This window comes from Dermochelys coriacea, chromosome 10 (assembly GCF_009764565.3).
Source record: "Dermochelys coriacea isolate rDerCor1 chromosome 10, rDerCor1.pri.v4, whole genome shotgun sequence".
NCBI classification, from domain to species: Eukaryota; Metazoa; Chordata; order Testudines; family Dermochelyidae; genus Dermochelys; species Dermochelys coriacea.
Genome location: NC_050077.1, coordinates 61,885,718 through 61,902,489, shown reverse-complemented (window position 1 = coordinate 61,902,489; position 16,772 = coordinate 61,885,718). Strand labels below are relative to the sequence as shown.

Here is a 16,772-nt window from a genome sequence, read left to right as displayed (position 1 = left end):
TATAAATATTCCATTTCTGATTATGACACCTGTAAGGTAGGATTGATTCTACATGATGAAATTTCTGTGGGGGTTTTTCAGTTTATTTTTAAAATTTAAAAAATATTTTACAATTTTTGGTGTATAATTATAAAATTATACACCAAAAACTATGTTGACAGAATGCTAAAGTTGCAAAGTCGAGTATTCAAAACTTAGGAATGCCAGAATTAAGGTTTGTTGTACTATCTTAATTCACAGCACTTGGGCATATGCATTACGATGCATTCTTTAATTACATGAACACACATTGTTTTTTCCATAGGACAGCATTCTGGAGATGAACCAGGGTTGTTTACGGAAGGAAGCTTTTGTCTGCCTCCCTCATGTGTTGCAGAAGTTCCAAGGTGTATAGTTAATGAGGCAGGGGACTTCAAGAGAAGAAAGGATGGTCTCATGGTTAAGGCACTTGAATGCTATTATGGCAAACTGGATGCAAGATTAATGGAGTTTGCTCTACAGCCTGAGCTAACAGCCAGCTGGTTTTTAGCTCATGTAGTAGAGGCTCATGCACTAAGCTCCCGAGGTCCCAGGTTTGATCCTGTCAGAAAAGGACTGGGGTCTGTTGGCATTATACAAGCACATGGCGGCTCTGTTAGTTCAAAAATCGGCATGGAATATAGCAGTGGGGTTGGAAGGAGAGTCTCTGAGAGCTGACTGAAATACCATTGGTGAATTTAAAAACACTTTCAAATCACTGAATAAGGCAGTGGTCCTGTGAAAATAGTAGTGTGTTATCATGCAATTAAAAACTAATATTATGTGTATGTAGAGGGGAACTGAATTAAGGTCGCACAGGCAGCCTTAATGATGGCATCGCCTCACTTTGAGTTCTTGAGTTTGCAACATTACTGTTCCTTTAACAATTTTTTTTCTGTGCAATTGTATGTTTATATTTTCCTGTACTTTGCCTTATGTACTTTTCTGGGTTTTTCCCTTAACTATTCAATGTTGTGTGCAAATAATACAATTATTTCCTTTATTAGTCATTGATTTTTTTTAATTCCTTAAATTACTCTATATGTAATTAAAAGTACAGAATACTAACACATCAATCAAAGATAAGGAACCACAAACAAATGAATCAAAGATAAAGAAAATCAATTCATAAAGCTAACAAATATTTCACTTAATATCAATGCATATTAAAATATTTCATGTGAAATATCTTTCATATTATGAACAAATCTTTTCTGACAGTGCATATTTTGTGGAAACAAAGTGAAATCAAGAATGCTGTCCACTGATCCACAGGTTATGCAACAGGATCCCTACGATTTCTATAATTCCTAAACAGACAGGTAACCTAATGTGGAAAATCTATATCTTGTATTAAAAAGTAATGATACTTGGATAAATTAATCTAAATATTGTGAACAAGTTATATAAAATATAAATTATAAGATAAAGTGTTCAAGTTTCTTGTTCCCAAAAGCCTGGATAATTCAATTACTTTCTTAATGCTACTATGGTTATTAACAAATCCGGTACTACCTGAAAAGTAAACTCTTTCCCTTTAGACAGGTTGGAAAAAAAAATTCCTCTGATAGCCAGAAGTTCATCATAAACACATGTTCTTTAAGGGTATGTATACATTGCAATTAAAAACCCTAGCTGGCCCATGCCAGCTGACTGAGGTTTGCAGAGCTTGGGCTGCAGGGCTGTTTAATTGCACTGTAAAGTTCTGAGGGGTGGAAGCCAGCTGCAGGTTTTTAATTGCAGTGTAGACGTACCCTTAATGGACTCAGATGGGTCCTGGACATCACTGAGTATTAACTAACTGACATAGAAAAGAATGGTCTCCATAGGAAAAAATGTAAATTGCTTTTATTACTGTAGTTCTGATCATACTGATATTTACCTCATTTCATAATCCCCCAGAAAGATACCAACTGCTCAGGAAACAATAAAAGTAATATAGATAGCTGAACCAACTTCCTTGTTAAAGTGGATCTTAAGTGGTGAAAATATTTTAAGTGCAGAAAATATTTTTTTTTACAATTAGAATGAAATTTGTTATTGATTTTCATATTTGTCTTAGAGCACATAGAGGTTTGGAAAATACCTTGTATATGCCATTGTAATGACTACCCCAATGTACTTTTTGAATCTTTAAGATCCACAATAAAAGAAAGCTGGGACTGGATTGCACAAAACAATTCAAGTACACAGAAGCAGTTCTGGAATTATGCATTTTGAAAAAGTATCTTATCAATTTAACAGACCTATGCAACTTTTGGTGTCATGGAAAAATAAAAATGACAAACATTTATTACAAATTTGATTAAAATATGAAACATTACCAGCGTTGACCTTAACTATACACCTCAAAGATTATAATGTATGGCTTCCATATTATTTTGTGTGGGTTTCTTCAGAGTGCACATGTGAACAGTGTTATTTCCTACATGTAATTTTTCTAAAAAGATAGTCTTCAAATTTAACTTAATTTTTTGTTCATAAAGCAGAAAAGTCACTTACTGTTTAGTGATTTGTAGAGCTAATGACTGTACTAACCGCAATATTCAAAAATACTCAAATACTGATAGAGGCAGCAGGGGTACATCCCCACATATCTTATAAAAACAGCCACTGGCACATAGTAAAGAGAGGCTGCAAGTGATGTAACTGCATAGGGATGCTAGTGAAGCTACCTGAATGCTGGGATAAGCCCCAAAGCTGGATATTCATCTTGTAGCTCAGTTTTATAATTCAGTGTGTATAATTAAGGTATGCATTTGCCATGGAAAATGCTAGCATATATCTTCCCACTCCTGCACCCCCTGACCAATGACATGCTCTCCCAAAATTATGGAGACAGAAGCTAACAGAGAGCTACTGCAGGATCAATGGGGGGTGGGAGGATGATGTCACTTTCTCTCACCAACTCATACCAGCCACTTTTGACCTCTATATGCATAGCTTGCTTTCCCTCCATGTTATCAGGAGGAAGCAGTGACATGAAGGTATACAATATGCTGCTTCTTCCTTGATAACTTGGAGCAAAATCAGAAGCTCTCTGATGCCATGATGAGTGAAAGTGATCAGCCAGCCATACTGTACACTAAATATCTGCAGCACCATTTTGTATAAAACTAAAAAGTACTTTGATAGAATGAATTAAGTGGCAGAAATGGATGAATGAGTCCATCTCAGACAGAGAGAGAAAAATGACAGATATTTCCAAATGAAATAAAGGGGAATGTGTCCTTCAGAGCTGCTGAAAGTAAAAAGAACTCAAGGTTTAACAAGAGAAATTACAACCAATGCAGGTAAGCAATTTGAAGAACCATCATCTGCTAAGATCAAGAATTAAGGATTCCAATGCCATTTCTATAGCTGAGAAATGAGATACTTCTTTTAACTTTGCCCTTCCTTCCACCAACTATCCAGTATTTCTCTAATGCTATGCATTGCTTTTTACAGTCAAAAGAACAGCAAAAAGAAAAGGAGGACTTGTGGCACCTTAGAGACTAACACATTTATTTGAGCATAAGCTTTCGTGAGCTACAGCTCACTTCATCGGATGCATTCCAAAAGAATAGCACTATCCCAAAATACATAAGCAGAAGAGACAGACTGTTGATTATCAGACATGCTACAGTTGAAGGGTGTTACACATGCAAGTTCACCTTGTAAAAGGGGGGAGGGAGAAATAATGGCAAAAATGAGTCACTAATGACCTCAGTGGAGTTAAACAAGAGATGAATTTGACCCACTGAGTTTGCAAAGATCTTGGGTTGAATCCTAGGCTAGTGGGCATAACTCCATTGACTTTCATGGAGCTACACCAATTTACACTAGTTAAGGATTTGTCCCTTTGTGTCTTCCTATCTAGGTTTTATAAAGGTTGCCCATCACAGTTCAAGATACTACCTCTGGTGGACACTAATACAGTTTTTAATTTATTAACAAAAGAGTCTTACACTCCATCATAGAAGAGCTGCAGCAATGGCTGTGTCCATATTTGGTCACCTGTAGGGCCAAATATAGGCCAAGGGGGGAAATCTATGTATATATAAATAAAATATGTATTTTTTGCACCTCAGGATATGTCTGCACAGCAGCTAGGAGGTGCAATTCCCAGCTTGGTTAGACATATGTGCACTAGGTCTGCTCAGAGCTAGCGCCTAAAAAATAGCAGCATGACTGCAGCATCATGGGCAGTGGATCAAGGGCATCATTAGGATGGAGCTATATTTGTGTGACTAGCCCAAGCTGCTGCCCCAGCAGCGGCAGCCACGCTATTACCTTTAGCACACTAGCTCAAGCAGAAGTATTTAATTCATCAGACTGAGCCTTAAAAATGATTGAATTGAAGATATTTAATTGTGATGTATATTTTAAACCCATGAATATCCATTGACAAAAGGCTAACAAGAGGCTGTCCATAAATTATGTAACACATTTTTTGGTGATTTTCAAGACCCACCTACCCCTCGTAACACTGAAACAAACATGCAAAATTAAGGACCTGCCCAGCTCCTAATTTATTAGGTAATTTATGGACAGCCTCCCAAAAGAATCTGAAAACTGGGCGGGGGGGAGGAGGGGGACTTCAGCTTGTTTTTCAAAAGAGCCTGATAGCACACCTGATGCCCTAGAAAATGGTGGGAGAGCCACAGTCATGCACAATGAAAGCTTCCATGTACAAATAGCAGGCCAAAGTCTCCTCTCAGTTATTTTCCTGTGTTTGGAGTTGACCTGATCTAATTGAGGAGAATCTGACCCAGAGGGCCATGTTCTAATCTTGTCTGAAGTAGTGTGAATTCAGAGTGTCTCCATGAAAGTGAAACAAATTACTGTACATTTACACCAACAAAATTGTATCAGGTACCTCTTGGAATTCCTTGGTTCACATCCTGGAATTGCTACAGGTTGGCAACTTTCCCAGTTACCAATTAATTCTAATATAAAAAGAACATAACAGTTTTGTTTTGTTTTACTGCAAATGATAATATACAAGTTTGACATAAAACTAGATTCCTAGTATGGATTTCATGTAACCTAAGAGGTAAAGAATTAGTCACGTAATTGACTGAACAGCCAAAAGAATAACGATTATTATTAATTGTCCCCATCAAATAGTCTACAGCTTCTTTCAAACACAGAATCATCTTCTGGCCAGTGGAAGCAGAACTCCCACTTAAATCAATGGGGTGATATGGGCCACACCTAGACCATAGGTAATATATGTTTCACTGTGCTCACCTAATTAACAAATATATTACTTGCAGCCCATAGTTAAAGTCTGCATTGTTTCCAAAGACATCTCTTTATTTCTGTTTGATGATACTGTATTCATCTTTTCACATAGGTATATATGAAGACCTAGACAATGCCTCTGTCTGCCTGACTGGCACTGACATATCTACATAGTTCTCAATCCAGGTCAGACCAATTTCAAGGATCAGTGCCATAACCTCCCATGTTCTACTGTTGTACAGATATAATTTATATTAACCAACTACAGTATATCCTAGGAGGAGTTCCCTAGGTATCCTAGGTACTATTTCAATTACAGACACAAAGTGAATCAGAAAAAAACTCAGAGCTACCCATCAGAATGACAAATAATGGCTGCCTTGCTAACTTCTAGCTACTCCTCTCAGTTTTAGTAGTAGACCCTGCTTCTTGACGCTAGCAACAAAATATATAAAAAGTGATTTAAAATAGTCTATAGTTTAAAAATCCTACCTCTTGCACCCTTTATGAATCCATAATATTTGTGGGCCATTGCATCATGGTCCATTTAATTGTGAAATAGGCAACATCTCCTTTAGGTACCAGGAAAGAAAGGCAAAATTATGTTCTGACTTTTTAGAGGGTCTCTGTAGTACTGTAACACTGCTTTGCTCACCAGGATGCTCAGAAGTCACCATCCTTTAGTATGATACAGCCTATTTCCACTGGTGTACCTGGCCTATTCAGTACCAGTCTCTGCCTCCTCTCCAATCTTCTTCACTCCATCTAGGGTACTTTGAGTTCTATGTGGTGGGTAAGAGGGAACAGTTCCTGGATCAGGAGTTCAGGGACTTGTGTTTATGTCTGGCTGCTGCACAGGGCTACAAAAAGGAGAGGGCCCTCTTTTGTGTCCCCATCCACACACAGCAGCTGAGTATGATCTGGTCCATACTACTTAATTTCCATAACCTAGGACAGAAATGACTGACATTCACTTGGGTCCTTATCCTGCAAACGCCACGGAGGAGAAATGCTTCTTTTTGCATAGAAGGCTTATACACTGTTTAAGTCCCATATTAGCCCTCAAAATAAGTCTTACATGGTGCAAATAAGTCTTACATGGTAGTCCTCTCCACTGGAATACATTTCATGCCGGGGGCATGGAGTGGCCATTAGCTTCAATAGGAGCTACACACACAGAGTGCTTGCAACAGAGAGCTCAGAGTATCATTTCTTAAAGAACAAGGTGAATTACTCACTACCTAATTAATTTGACCCATAAAGTTTGAAACACCTATGATCCATCAGCACGATTTCTACTTAAGTTTAAACGATCAGTAAAAAAGCAAGAACATTTCTGAAGGCTGCAAAAGTCACGGAACTTCATAAATTTGGGAACTAACTTCTTGCACCAAATTTCATTAAATGTGGGATGTAACAATAATAAATTAAAGCTTCACAATTTTCACCAGCATATTATCTTTGTTCATAGATATCCAAAATAAAGCACTAAAAATGTTACATTTAAAAACCTTCCCCTTGGTCCACCTTCTTGTGACTGGGTATTACAGAACACAGAGTTCTGCTCTGATATACCTTCTGCAGTCACTTCATTTTCATCGAGTATAAGTTCTATCAAAATTTAGCCCCTGGTATGGAATGAACAACCAATGCTTTGTGGTCTCTTTCATACAGGTATAATGGGTAGCGTTAGTGCTTTCAACTCTGACTTTTCTTCCTTGTATGAGTTTAAATTACACTCTTAAAATAGTTCTTCTGGTTTAATTTCCACTTTTAAAAGTATTTTTAAGTATTTCATTGATATGCTATAGGGTCTGATTTCAGAGTAGCAGCCGTGTTAGTCTGTATTCGCAAAAAGAAAAGGAGTACCCGTGGCACCTAAGAGACTAACAAATTTATTAGAGCATAAGCTTTCGTGAGCTACAGGTAATGCATCCGATGAAGTGAGCTGTAGCTCACGAAAGCTTATGCTCTAATAAATTTGTTAGTCTCTAAGGTGCCACGGGTACTCCTTTTCTTTTTATAGGGTCTGAGTTTCCCTTAGAATCCAATAGCATGTCAGTAGTCCCTTTCGAGTTTTAGCTGAGTTGTGAGCTTTAGGCCTAATTCATATTCATTGTATATGCTATAAGAGCTTCTGAGAAGCTATTGCAGAGTATCCTGCACATACTTATTAACAACAGCATAGATTGCATATTATGGATCTACAGTAACAAATACATACTAAAAATGTGTATGAAAAATAAATATTGTGAATGCATAGTAGCAGTTTTTAAGAACATCTTACTGTTTTATTTTTAATATCCAAAATGATTAACCCAGGATATAAAATAATCCCTTGTAAAACTCATTCTAAAAAGTATTGTAGCTTGATTCAAAGAGATTTACAGTGAACATCTAGAAAGTCTACTTTAATGTTGACATTCTTAAACATGAATTTGGCCAGTTTTACTTCTGAATATGCTTCAAATGCACACAGTAATTCTCTGGTTAAGATATTGTACACCATGTTTCAGCCGCAAAATATATTTGTTTGTTCTGGTTCCAAAATCTTAAAAAAACAAAAACAAAAACAAAAAACAAACAAACAAACAAGATTTCTATGGGAAATGTTCACAAATCTTTATCCTTCAGAGTTAAGGATTTGTAAACATTTCCTAGAATACCACCCTCCTAAATTCCAATTACATGCTTTCAAAGATGTCTTTTATTGCAGTGAGATGAAAGGGGGCAAAATTCTACCGTTTCCATACTCAGAATTATCACTGAACTTTGACAGGTGAACAAGGAATGCGGGATTAGAACAAAAGGGTGTTAAGATTTCTCTTAATAATTTTCTCCTTTAAAATGTCAGAATTTACCAACAACTAACACACAGTGGTAGATACCTATTTTTATTTCCCTATAGTTACAATAGGAAGTTAGTCTCAGATTCCACTGCAGGTAAATGTTGATTTTTCTACTGATGGCCACAGTGTAAGTCATTTGTAGTAAGAGGCATAAACTTTTAATCTCTTGCTCTCATCACCTTATTTACTCACATTTTTTAAAGTACAGTGTGTATGTAGCTTAAAACTTTAAAACTTGTTTTTTTAAATGCATCAGCAATAGTATTTTTATGAACAAAGTGCATAATCCTGTGCCAAGTAATTTCAGTCTTGGATTTAGTGTCACAGTGTGATATTTTTCAGGTAAGAGAGTGCCAACAGTACTTGATGTTCAGCGAGATCTCAAAATTTACAAACTATGAGGTGTAAACAGATTTGCCCAGTGCTGAATTCTGAATAAAAATAATTGAATAGTTGGAGCCTGCAATCTGATAGGCATTCCATAGCAAGAAATGGGAAGGAGTTGAAAAAAAATACCCAACATCTTCTATGCTTATATTACATAGAAGTGTGAGTGCACTTCAAATTCATTCTGATTTTAAAGGTATTACTGGTTTCAGAGCTATTGTTCATATTTAAAACGGAGAACATAACTAGATCCAGTAATATCTCTAGAACCAGAATGGAAGTAAATGCACCCATTGTACATATGCTTCTGGTTCTTTTTTTTTTTTTTAAAATAGTTTAATATGTAAACATATTATATTCATGGCTTGAGGAAGCAAAGTCAGTAGGAGGGCAGGAGTGACACAGTAGTGGACAGCATTTAAAAGCTAACCAAAAGAAGTGAGTCTTGAGAAGGGTGGCAAAGGAGGAGAATGAGGTTGCATGAAATACAGAATCAAGAAGGTATTCCAAGTGTGATGTACAGTGGAAGAAAAGGAGGGGACCAATACAAGCCAAGGATAATGTAAAGGAGTGACCAAACAGGCAGAGGGAGAATGATTTGAATACTACAAAACCTCAAAGGGAAGAGATGGCTTAGCAGCAGGGGGGAACTAATGCAATCTAACGTGTACCTTTTTGGAGGAAAACCCACAGAATTTGGCCTGTCAAGCACATATTTACAGAGCAGACTTAATGTACAAGTAAAAAAAGGGAATCTTATACATTATAGATATTAATCAAACACTACAGTTAAGAAAAAGTGCATAACCAAATAAAAATATGAATGGAGAAGTGTAGCATTTTCAAAACTTGAAAAGTTTCAAAAGTTGAAGTGACACCAGAGCACCTAAAAATTGCTTTTGAGAATACAACTCTTAAGCGCCATGTTCTTAAGTTACTGAGGTGCTTTTGAACATTTTATCCCACATCCTTTTTCATTGCAGTAGGATTAAAGCTGTAAATGTAAGCAACAGTTTTAATTCTTTTACTCACAGAACAGCATATAATAGCACGGTAGAAATTAAATACAGCACTACACACAATTTAACGGTCTCCTGAGGTCACTGTGGCTCTCCACCTCAAGAACAACATCTTTTCTGTTTCTTTTGAACAAAAAGGTGTTATTTGGAAGCATTTTTAAAACCTAGAAAAAATATTTTTGCACAATATGTCTTCAATACTGGAAAAAATCATACCGGTTTTGGAAAAAATGATGGTTTTCAACAGATTTTAAATGCTAATAACTTAATTTTAAGTTAAGCCAGCTTTTTTTTTTTTTTTTTTTAAGATTCAGTATATTAGAGGAAAAATAAGTACCATATGTCTTGGCAGTTCCTATCCTAATTACTCAACTGTATTAAATAGCTTACTAAAATCCATGTAGTATATAATTTATGCAGTCTGCTTTTTGCCAAGTACTTCATTGAATATTAGTATTTTTCACATTTAAACAGGGAACTTTGTCTAAAATAGGTACTTTTTCAGGATAGCCATTGACTTAGTTATATTAGTTTGTAGAGCAAAATATCTTTATAAATGTTGTGAATTAAGTTTTGTATAGTGAATTTTGTAACATTATATTTTCCTCTAGTATTAATATTCTGTATATCACGTCTTCTAAACTCATTATGTTCTCTTTTTTCACAAGATCTGTTCTCACTTGCAGAGATAAACGTATTGCAATTTTCAATAACATTAAAGCTTCTATTAATTGTAAGTCTCTCAACATTCAAATAAGTACATTTACTATCCTTATGAATCAGCAGTAACTCTACTAAATCCCTTGTGAATCCACAATTTAAGCTGAAATACTCAGTGTTAGTTTTCCCAACTACACAGTTGTGAGAGTTGCAATTAATTATCTTCCATTATTACTGATCATCAATTAACTCAAAAGGTTGCTAAGATTGTGAGTATGCTGAAGAAGGCAAAATGTAATGACATAATTTGAGATCAGTAGGACAGTAAATTTCTCTCTTGTTAATAATTAAAGTAGATAACTTATGTTTTTATTTATAGCTTCCAGAAATATCCGGCTCACTTCTCTGTACTGCAATATCAGCTAATCATCTGCTTGTCAGGATCTGACTCAAGCACTTGTATTTTATTATTGACATACTCTGTATCACATGAAGCCTTTAATTCTTGCTCATTTATAATACAAAAATTAAAGTTTCTAATTAATAAAGGTAATCTGTTACTATCTTTGCAGGGCCTCACTACAGAACAGGGTACATCTAACCAAACATCATAGATTAAAACAAAACTAATTAGCGAGGGCTGAACAACAAAAAACACATTACCTGTTTCAATTTCCCAAACATAAACTGAATCATCTTGGCATCCGACAATTAGCAGATTTTCAGCAAGGTGCCATTTTATCATCTTCACAGGAAACAAATGCTTCCTGGCATGTAAGAGACATACTCTCTCCTGAAGGTGTAGAAGTGCTACTGAATGATCACTGCATACACAGCACACAATCCTGTGCCCGTTTAGCTGCAAAAACATATCAATAAAAATAATCATAAAAATTTAATTACTATTTTTATTGTGGTAGCACCTATGAGCTCCAGTCCTGGACCAGGAGCCCATTGTGCTAGGCACTGTACAAACACAGAAAACAAAAACAAAACAAAAAACAGTCCCTGCCACAAAATATATTCATTTAGAAACTAGTGTTACATTTCAGCCTGCATCCCCAAAATTGTTTGAACAGATTAACTATAAATCTGATCTCCAAAGGAAAGGTACAATCCAATGCATGTGAATTGGATCCTCAAAAAAATTACATACATCAACAGGTGGGCTATTAAAGCAGCAACTATATAATCAAATATACTTAGTAATAGAGGTTTTCCCTGGAAATAAAAATGAAAAATTACTTTAACCCAAATCTCTGTTCATCTGACATAATTTTATGTGTCAGTTCTTATGACACAAAGAACAAAGGCAAAATATCGCCAGTGCAAAAACTGGGTATATTATAATTGCATTTTGCATTATGTGGATCTGTTCCTGTGAATAATGACAGGTTTCAGAGTAGCAGCCATGTTAGTCTGTATTCGCAAAAAGAAAAAGGACTTGTGGCACCTTAGAGACTAACGCATTTATTTGAGCATAAGCTTTCGTGAGCTACAGCTCAAATGCATCCGATGAAATGAGCTGTAGCTCACGAAAGCTTATGCTCAAATAAATTTGTTAATCTCTAAGGTGCCACAAGTACTCCTTTTCTTTCTGTTCCTGTGAAAGCTTTATTTCCACAAGTAATCCTTACTGATACAGGGTGGAATTCACCCTAGTGTAAAATTCACCCCTGTGCAAAGGACCAGAAAAATGCATAGGTGCCACGTAAATCCAACACAGCCCCTGAAAATAGGGCTTAAGAGATCATGTTACCACATTGTGCCACAGGAATGATTTTCACCTAGCAGTACAAACCTAGGGTTTGAGCATCTACACTCATTTGTAACCCCAAGGTTGTTGAACCTTGTATCCCAACCTGGGGCACCAATATCCACACTGCATTTGCAGGCCTGAGTCCAACCAACCAGCAGAAGGCCCTATGAACCAGTTAAGCCTTAAAACTCTGTGTACATGTAATTTCTACCCAATATCCTAGCATTTACTCCTGCGGCAAACCTAAACCACCACCACCTATCTGAAACACCACCTATTCTATCATGTCTACCCTGCTGTTTTTAATTAGCTAGCTCGAACAAAGCTAGCGCATATATGTCTACCCAAGCTGGAAATTACACCTCCAGCTGTAGTGTAGATGCACCATAAGTGGACCTTGTGTGGTAAATAGGTTATTGCGCAGGCCTTTTGAACTAAGGTGTATTTCACATTTAAGGGGTAAAATCCTTGCTCCACGGACTTCAGGGGCTTCTCATGTAAGTAAGGGTTTGCTGTATTGAACCCTGTACATTTCAAAAATGCACAAGAATATTAGAAATTAAATATTACTAGAGCTGATCTTTCATTCTGAAGTAAAAGACTGTTTCTAAAGCATCTAGTTAGACATGAGAACAACGCCAATAGAAATTTGCTAGGTATCAAAATAACCAAACACCACACATTTATACATAACTAAGTCTTATTGGCCTGATTCTCCTCTCACAGTTTTTACACCAGCGTAACTATTGATTTCAGTGGAAGCCACTTCAGATTTACACCAGCATATATAAGCGAGAAGAGAATCATGATCTATGTGCTCGCTGGAAATTACATTTATTCAGAATTAGTTCTCTCTAAAAATGCCACATTCAGAAAGGAAAGTCTTGATTCTACACTCCAGTTCACCAGGTTGATGAATTAATGGGAACTGCACTGATGTAACAGTGGCAAATCAGACCACAAAACAGGAAACCAACGTAGATCTCACACAAAACATAAAGTAAGTAGTTAGTAACTGGGAATTAAGTTACAAATAAAATAAAAGTATTACTATATCATTACGAATAAATTGTTACCTCACCCCGCCCGCTTAAAAAAACATCATTTACTCTGTCTTTACTTACTCTGTAGTTCTCTGGTGATAACAACAGGTTCATTACTGGACCAGCTTGCAGAGTGAATTGATGCAAAATTTCCTCCTTAAATATATCCCACCAGATTACACAAGAATCCTGGCCACCTGACACCAGCCAGCTTGGATCAAACCTGACTGATTTACTGTGTGGATAAAGTAAACAAGTAACACTGCTGCGGTGGCCCTTAAGAACTTTGGAAGGCAAAGTATCTGTAAGACAAAAATGTTAGATAAATGATTTCTGACCTTAACAAAAAATAAATAAATAAATAGATAGATAAAAGCTTTCAGATTTTTACTATATATGTGCTTGCAGACAGGAAATCTGTACGATGAAATGTATTTAAGAGCAGAGTCAGCGCTAGGCATAAACAGAGTAAGCAATTGCTTAGCACTCCAAGCAGCTCAAGGGGATCCCCATTTGCTTTTTTAGTATGTGTTGTAGGGGAGAGGGGGTCAAAAATATTCCTGCTTCGGACCCCCAATGGGTTAGCACCACCACTATTCAAGAGCTCACTCCTAAATGAGTAACAGTTTTAGGCCAATATAGCCCTTACTCAAGATCAAATTCTTTTCTCTATGCCACAAAAGGCACACAACAGGAGCACAGATCCACAGCTCCTGAGCTGCTGCCACTCTGCTATATTTTTCCTTTTGGGGAGGAGAGTCAGAGGGGACTTGAGAAATGACCAAAAGGAACACAGCCCAGGATCTGCAGGAGGGAACCAACTGGATCTGAAACGTTCTGCACCTCCCTCAACTACAGAAAGACTCTGGATATGTCTGCAATGAGGGTTAGAAGAACTTGAGTTAGCAGCCCCTGGGTTTGTTAACCTAGGGTTTGAGCATCTACACTCATTTGTAACCCCAAGGTTGTTGAACCTTGTATCCCAACCTGGGGCACCAACATCCACACTGCATTTGCAGGCCTGAGTCCAACCAGCCATATTCCAGACTTCCTTGCATAATGTGGTCACTCTAGTCCTTTGTTCATGGTGCAGTCTGGGAAAACTTGACCGTCCACCAAACTTGACTGTTCAGAGGAATCGTGGGGTACTTTCGGCAGAATCCTAGAGCATGAGTCCAGTGGAGCTGCATCTACACTGCAAAGCAATAGGGCTTTAAACCTGGCTCCTAGCTAGACTCAGGCTTGGACCCTCCACCCTGTGGGGTTCTGGAACCCTGGGTCTGAGTCCAGGGTTAGCACAATTTGTGTGCAGACAGAAAAGGGATTAGGCTTGAACTTGAGTTCAAACGCTGGGCTTACATTGCAGTGTAGACATACCATCTGTTTCTTTGCAATACATCACAGACAGCTCTTCCGTATATGAACAGAGCATTGGCTGTGCAGAGCTGGGCTCCAATGCAGGGTTGCAGAGGGGAGAAAAGTGGTTCGGTGCTGGTGGGGAAACATATTCTATCATTTTCCCTTTGGCATTCCCTGATCTTCACCCCAGGGCTTAGGGCCTTTCAACTGCTCAAGTGGAGGGGAGTGTGGGCTCCTCAGTCTTACTTGGGTAAAACTCTCAGTAAGAAGAATTAAGTAAAGACTACAAAAAGTCTCCACACATTTTAAAATACAAACAAAACTTAGAACCAGTAGTAGTCCTATTGGTCCTATTTTCTTATCAGGCCTGATTCTCCTCTCAGTTACAGCAGTATAATCAAGGGAGATACACCAGAATAAAGCCCGTGTAAATGAGAGGAGAATCAGGCCTGATAAGAACATTCATCACAGTAACCAATCCATGCTCAATTGTAAGTATTTGCACAATTGGGCTCCCACTTCTTTAATGGAAAAATGTGTCTGGAAAGAACCTTTAGGTGCATCAACATACAGGCCTCAAAATTAAAAAGTGACCTTACTGTATTAAAAAGAAAAAAAAAAAATCAAACCAAACCAAACCAAAACACACACCAAGTTTTAAACACCTTCTGAAACTGGAGCACAGGAAACATTTAAATTATTTCAAGATTGAAATAAAGATTCTTTTATATATGCTCTGAAATTCAGTATTAAAAAGATGTATTATAATCTAGTATTATTTTTAATTAGGCTTAAAATGACAATTCATACCAAAAGAAAGGTGGTATAAAATACCATTCAGAAGAAGCTAGTCAACCAGATCTTGCACTTCTGAGAATTAAAATCAGTTACATGGATTTGGAATATGCAAGTAATTTAAAGGCAGCATAACATGATTTATATTTGACTTACGGTGGCAATTTCTTCACCTGTATAATGAAACAGTGCAAACACACACTGTACAATACTAAAAAAATGATTCATGGCAACATATCCATGAATATGTTGAGAGAGCAGTATAAACATATATTTGTTCCACAAGAGAAACATCCTGAATAAAAAAAGGAAAGGGCTCAATTCAGCCCTCAGTTTCAAGGCTGCTGCTCTCAGCAACACCACCAGGACCAGGACTTGTGTAACGAAGGACAAAACTGAGCCCTCATGTCCTTTCTTCCTGCATCCCTTTTTATTTAGGGGAATATGAAAAGATGATTGATTGAAAATTAGATTAAGTAGAATTGCATTAAAAACTTACATTTCAGCAAAGAAATGTCTTCTAAAATTCTTGCTTTGGCAGCATGCAAAGCAAGTGTTATGAAAATTTCCCCATCTTCACACCCACACACCAGCTTATCAAGGTTGGGCACATATACGGATGAAGTGACTGCTGCACTTTCGGTCCCATCTTTAGATGCACAAAGATGATCAATAATGCCTTCCAACACAGCACAATGTTTGTCAAAATCGTCCTGCAGAGTCCAAGTTGCTGCTATTGGGATCTCTAGCAAAAAGGAATAGACAAGAATAATTCACATGAAATTTCCAGGGATTCAAAAATAGAGAACAAGTCAGAGAAGTGACTGATTGTAAAAAAATTAAAATAAATAAAAAGCACAATTGCCTCCATGACCACCTCCTCCCAAAGGGCCTGTCTTTCATCCTGTGGTTTGGAATAGTAATTGCAGTTTTTCCACACCAGTTGGATCACATGATCCCTCAGTGAGGCAACCTCCATGCACTGGCCTATGTAGGCCCTGCGTGACAGGCCTTTCCATGGCATTTTGGCCAGGGTGGACAGTCTGTTCAAGGTCTGTACCTATGTTTCTCCCCTCCAGACCTATGCATGGCTTTATTGGTGTGGAGAGCCTTGTGTTGGTTTTACAGATCAGAGATGAATTCTACCCTGAATGACTACAGAAGCTCCACTTGCCAGTTTTCATGAGAACTGAGGTAGCAACAATGTAATTAAAAATTGCACAAAATATATAAAATTGTCTAACCTTTTGGCGAACCATCAAGTGTCGACACTGGGACATCAGGAATATGCCACAAGGTGATTCTTCCAGATGCTTCTCCAGAAAAAAGAATCTTATAGAAAGGTTCCTTTCTTTCATTCATAAAGCCCGTAACAAAAGGAAAACTCTGTGACAAAAATAATAGCAACTAGTCAACATTTCCGTATGAAAAAACAGATTAAGACACTACAGACCCTAATTGCAAAATAAAACTATAATATCTGGAAATATATCCGTAGAAATAAAGGACTGAATCCTCAGCTGTGGCTGAGCTTTCCTCAGCCAGGGGCTACTCTAAAGCCAGGGGCTGCTCTAAGTTGCACTGGCTAGTATGGCCCTCTTAAAGGCCACTAGGAACCCTGGGACTGCCAGAGTGCAGCATTGCTCTACCCATGCTC

General features: G+C 37.3%; 1 protein-coding gene across 4 annotated transcripts in view; it reads right to left on the bottom strand.

Moving 5' to 3' along the window:
* WDR72 (WD repeat domain 72) overlaps nt 1–16,772 on the bottom strand; it is a 177,053-nt gene that overhangs the window by 131,541 nt on the left and 28,740 nt on the right. For all 4 annotated transcript variants that reach the window (XR_006274743.1, XM_038419478.2, XM_043493799.1 and 1 more), the window contains 4 exons: nt 16,360–16,501; nt 15,615–15,860; nt 13,043–13,263; nt 10,823–11,018 (listed from right to left, as the gene is read on the bottom strand). Coding sequence is in view for 3 of the 4 variants with exons in the window: in XM_038419478.2 (XP_038275406.1) it covers nt 10,823–11,018; nt 13,043–13,263; nt 15,615–15,860; nt 16,360–16,501 (805 nt within the window). In the remaining variant the exon portion in view is untranslated. The remainder of the gene's footprint in view (nt 1–10,822; nt 11,019–13,042; nt 13,264–15,614; nt 15,861–16,359; nt 16,502–16,772) is intronic.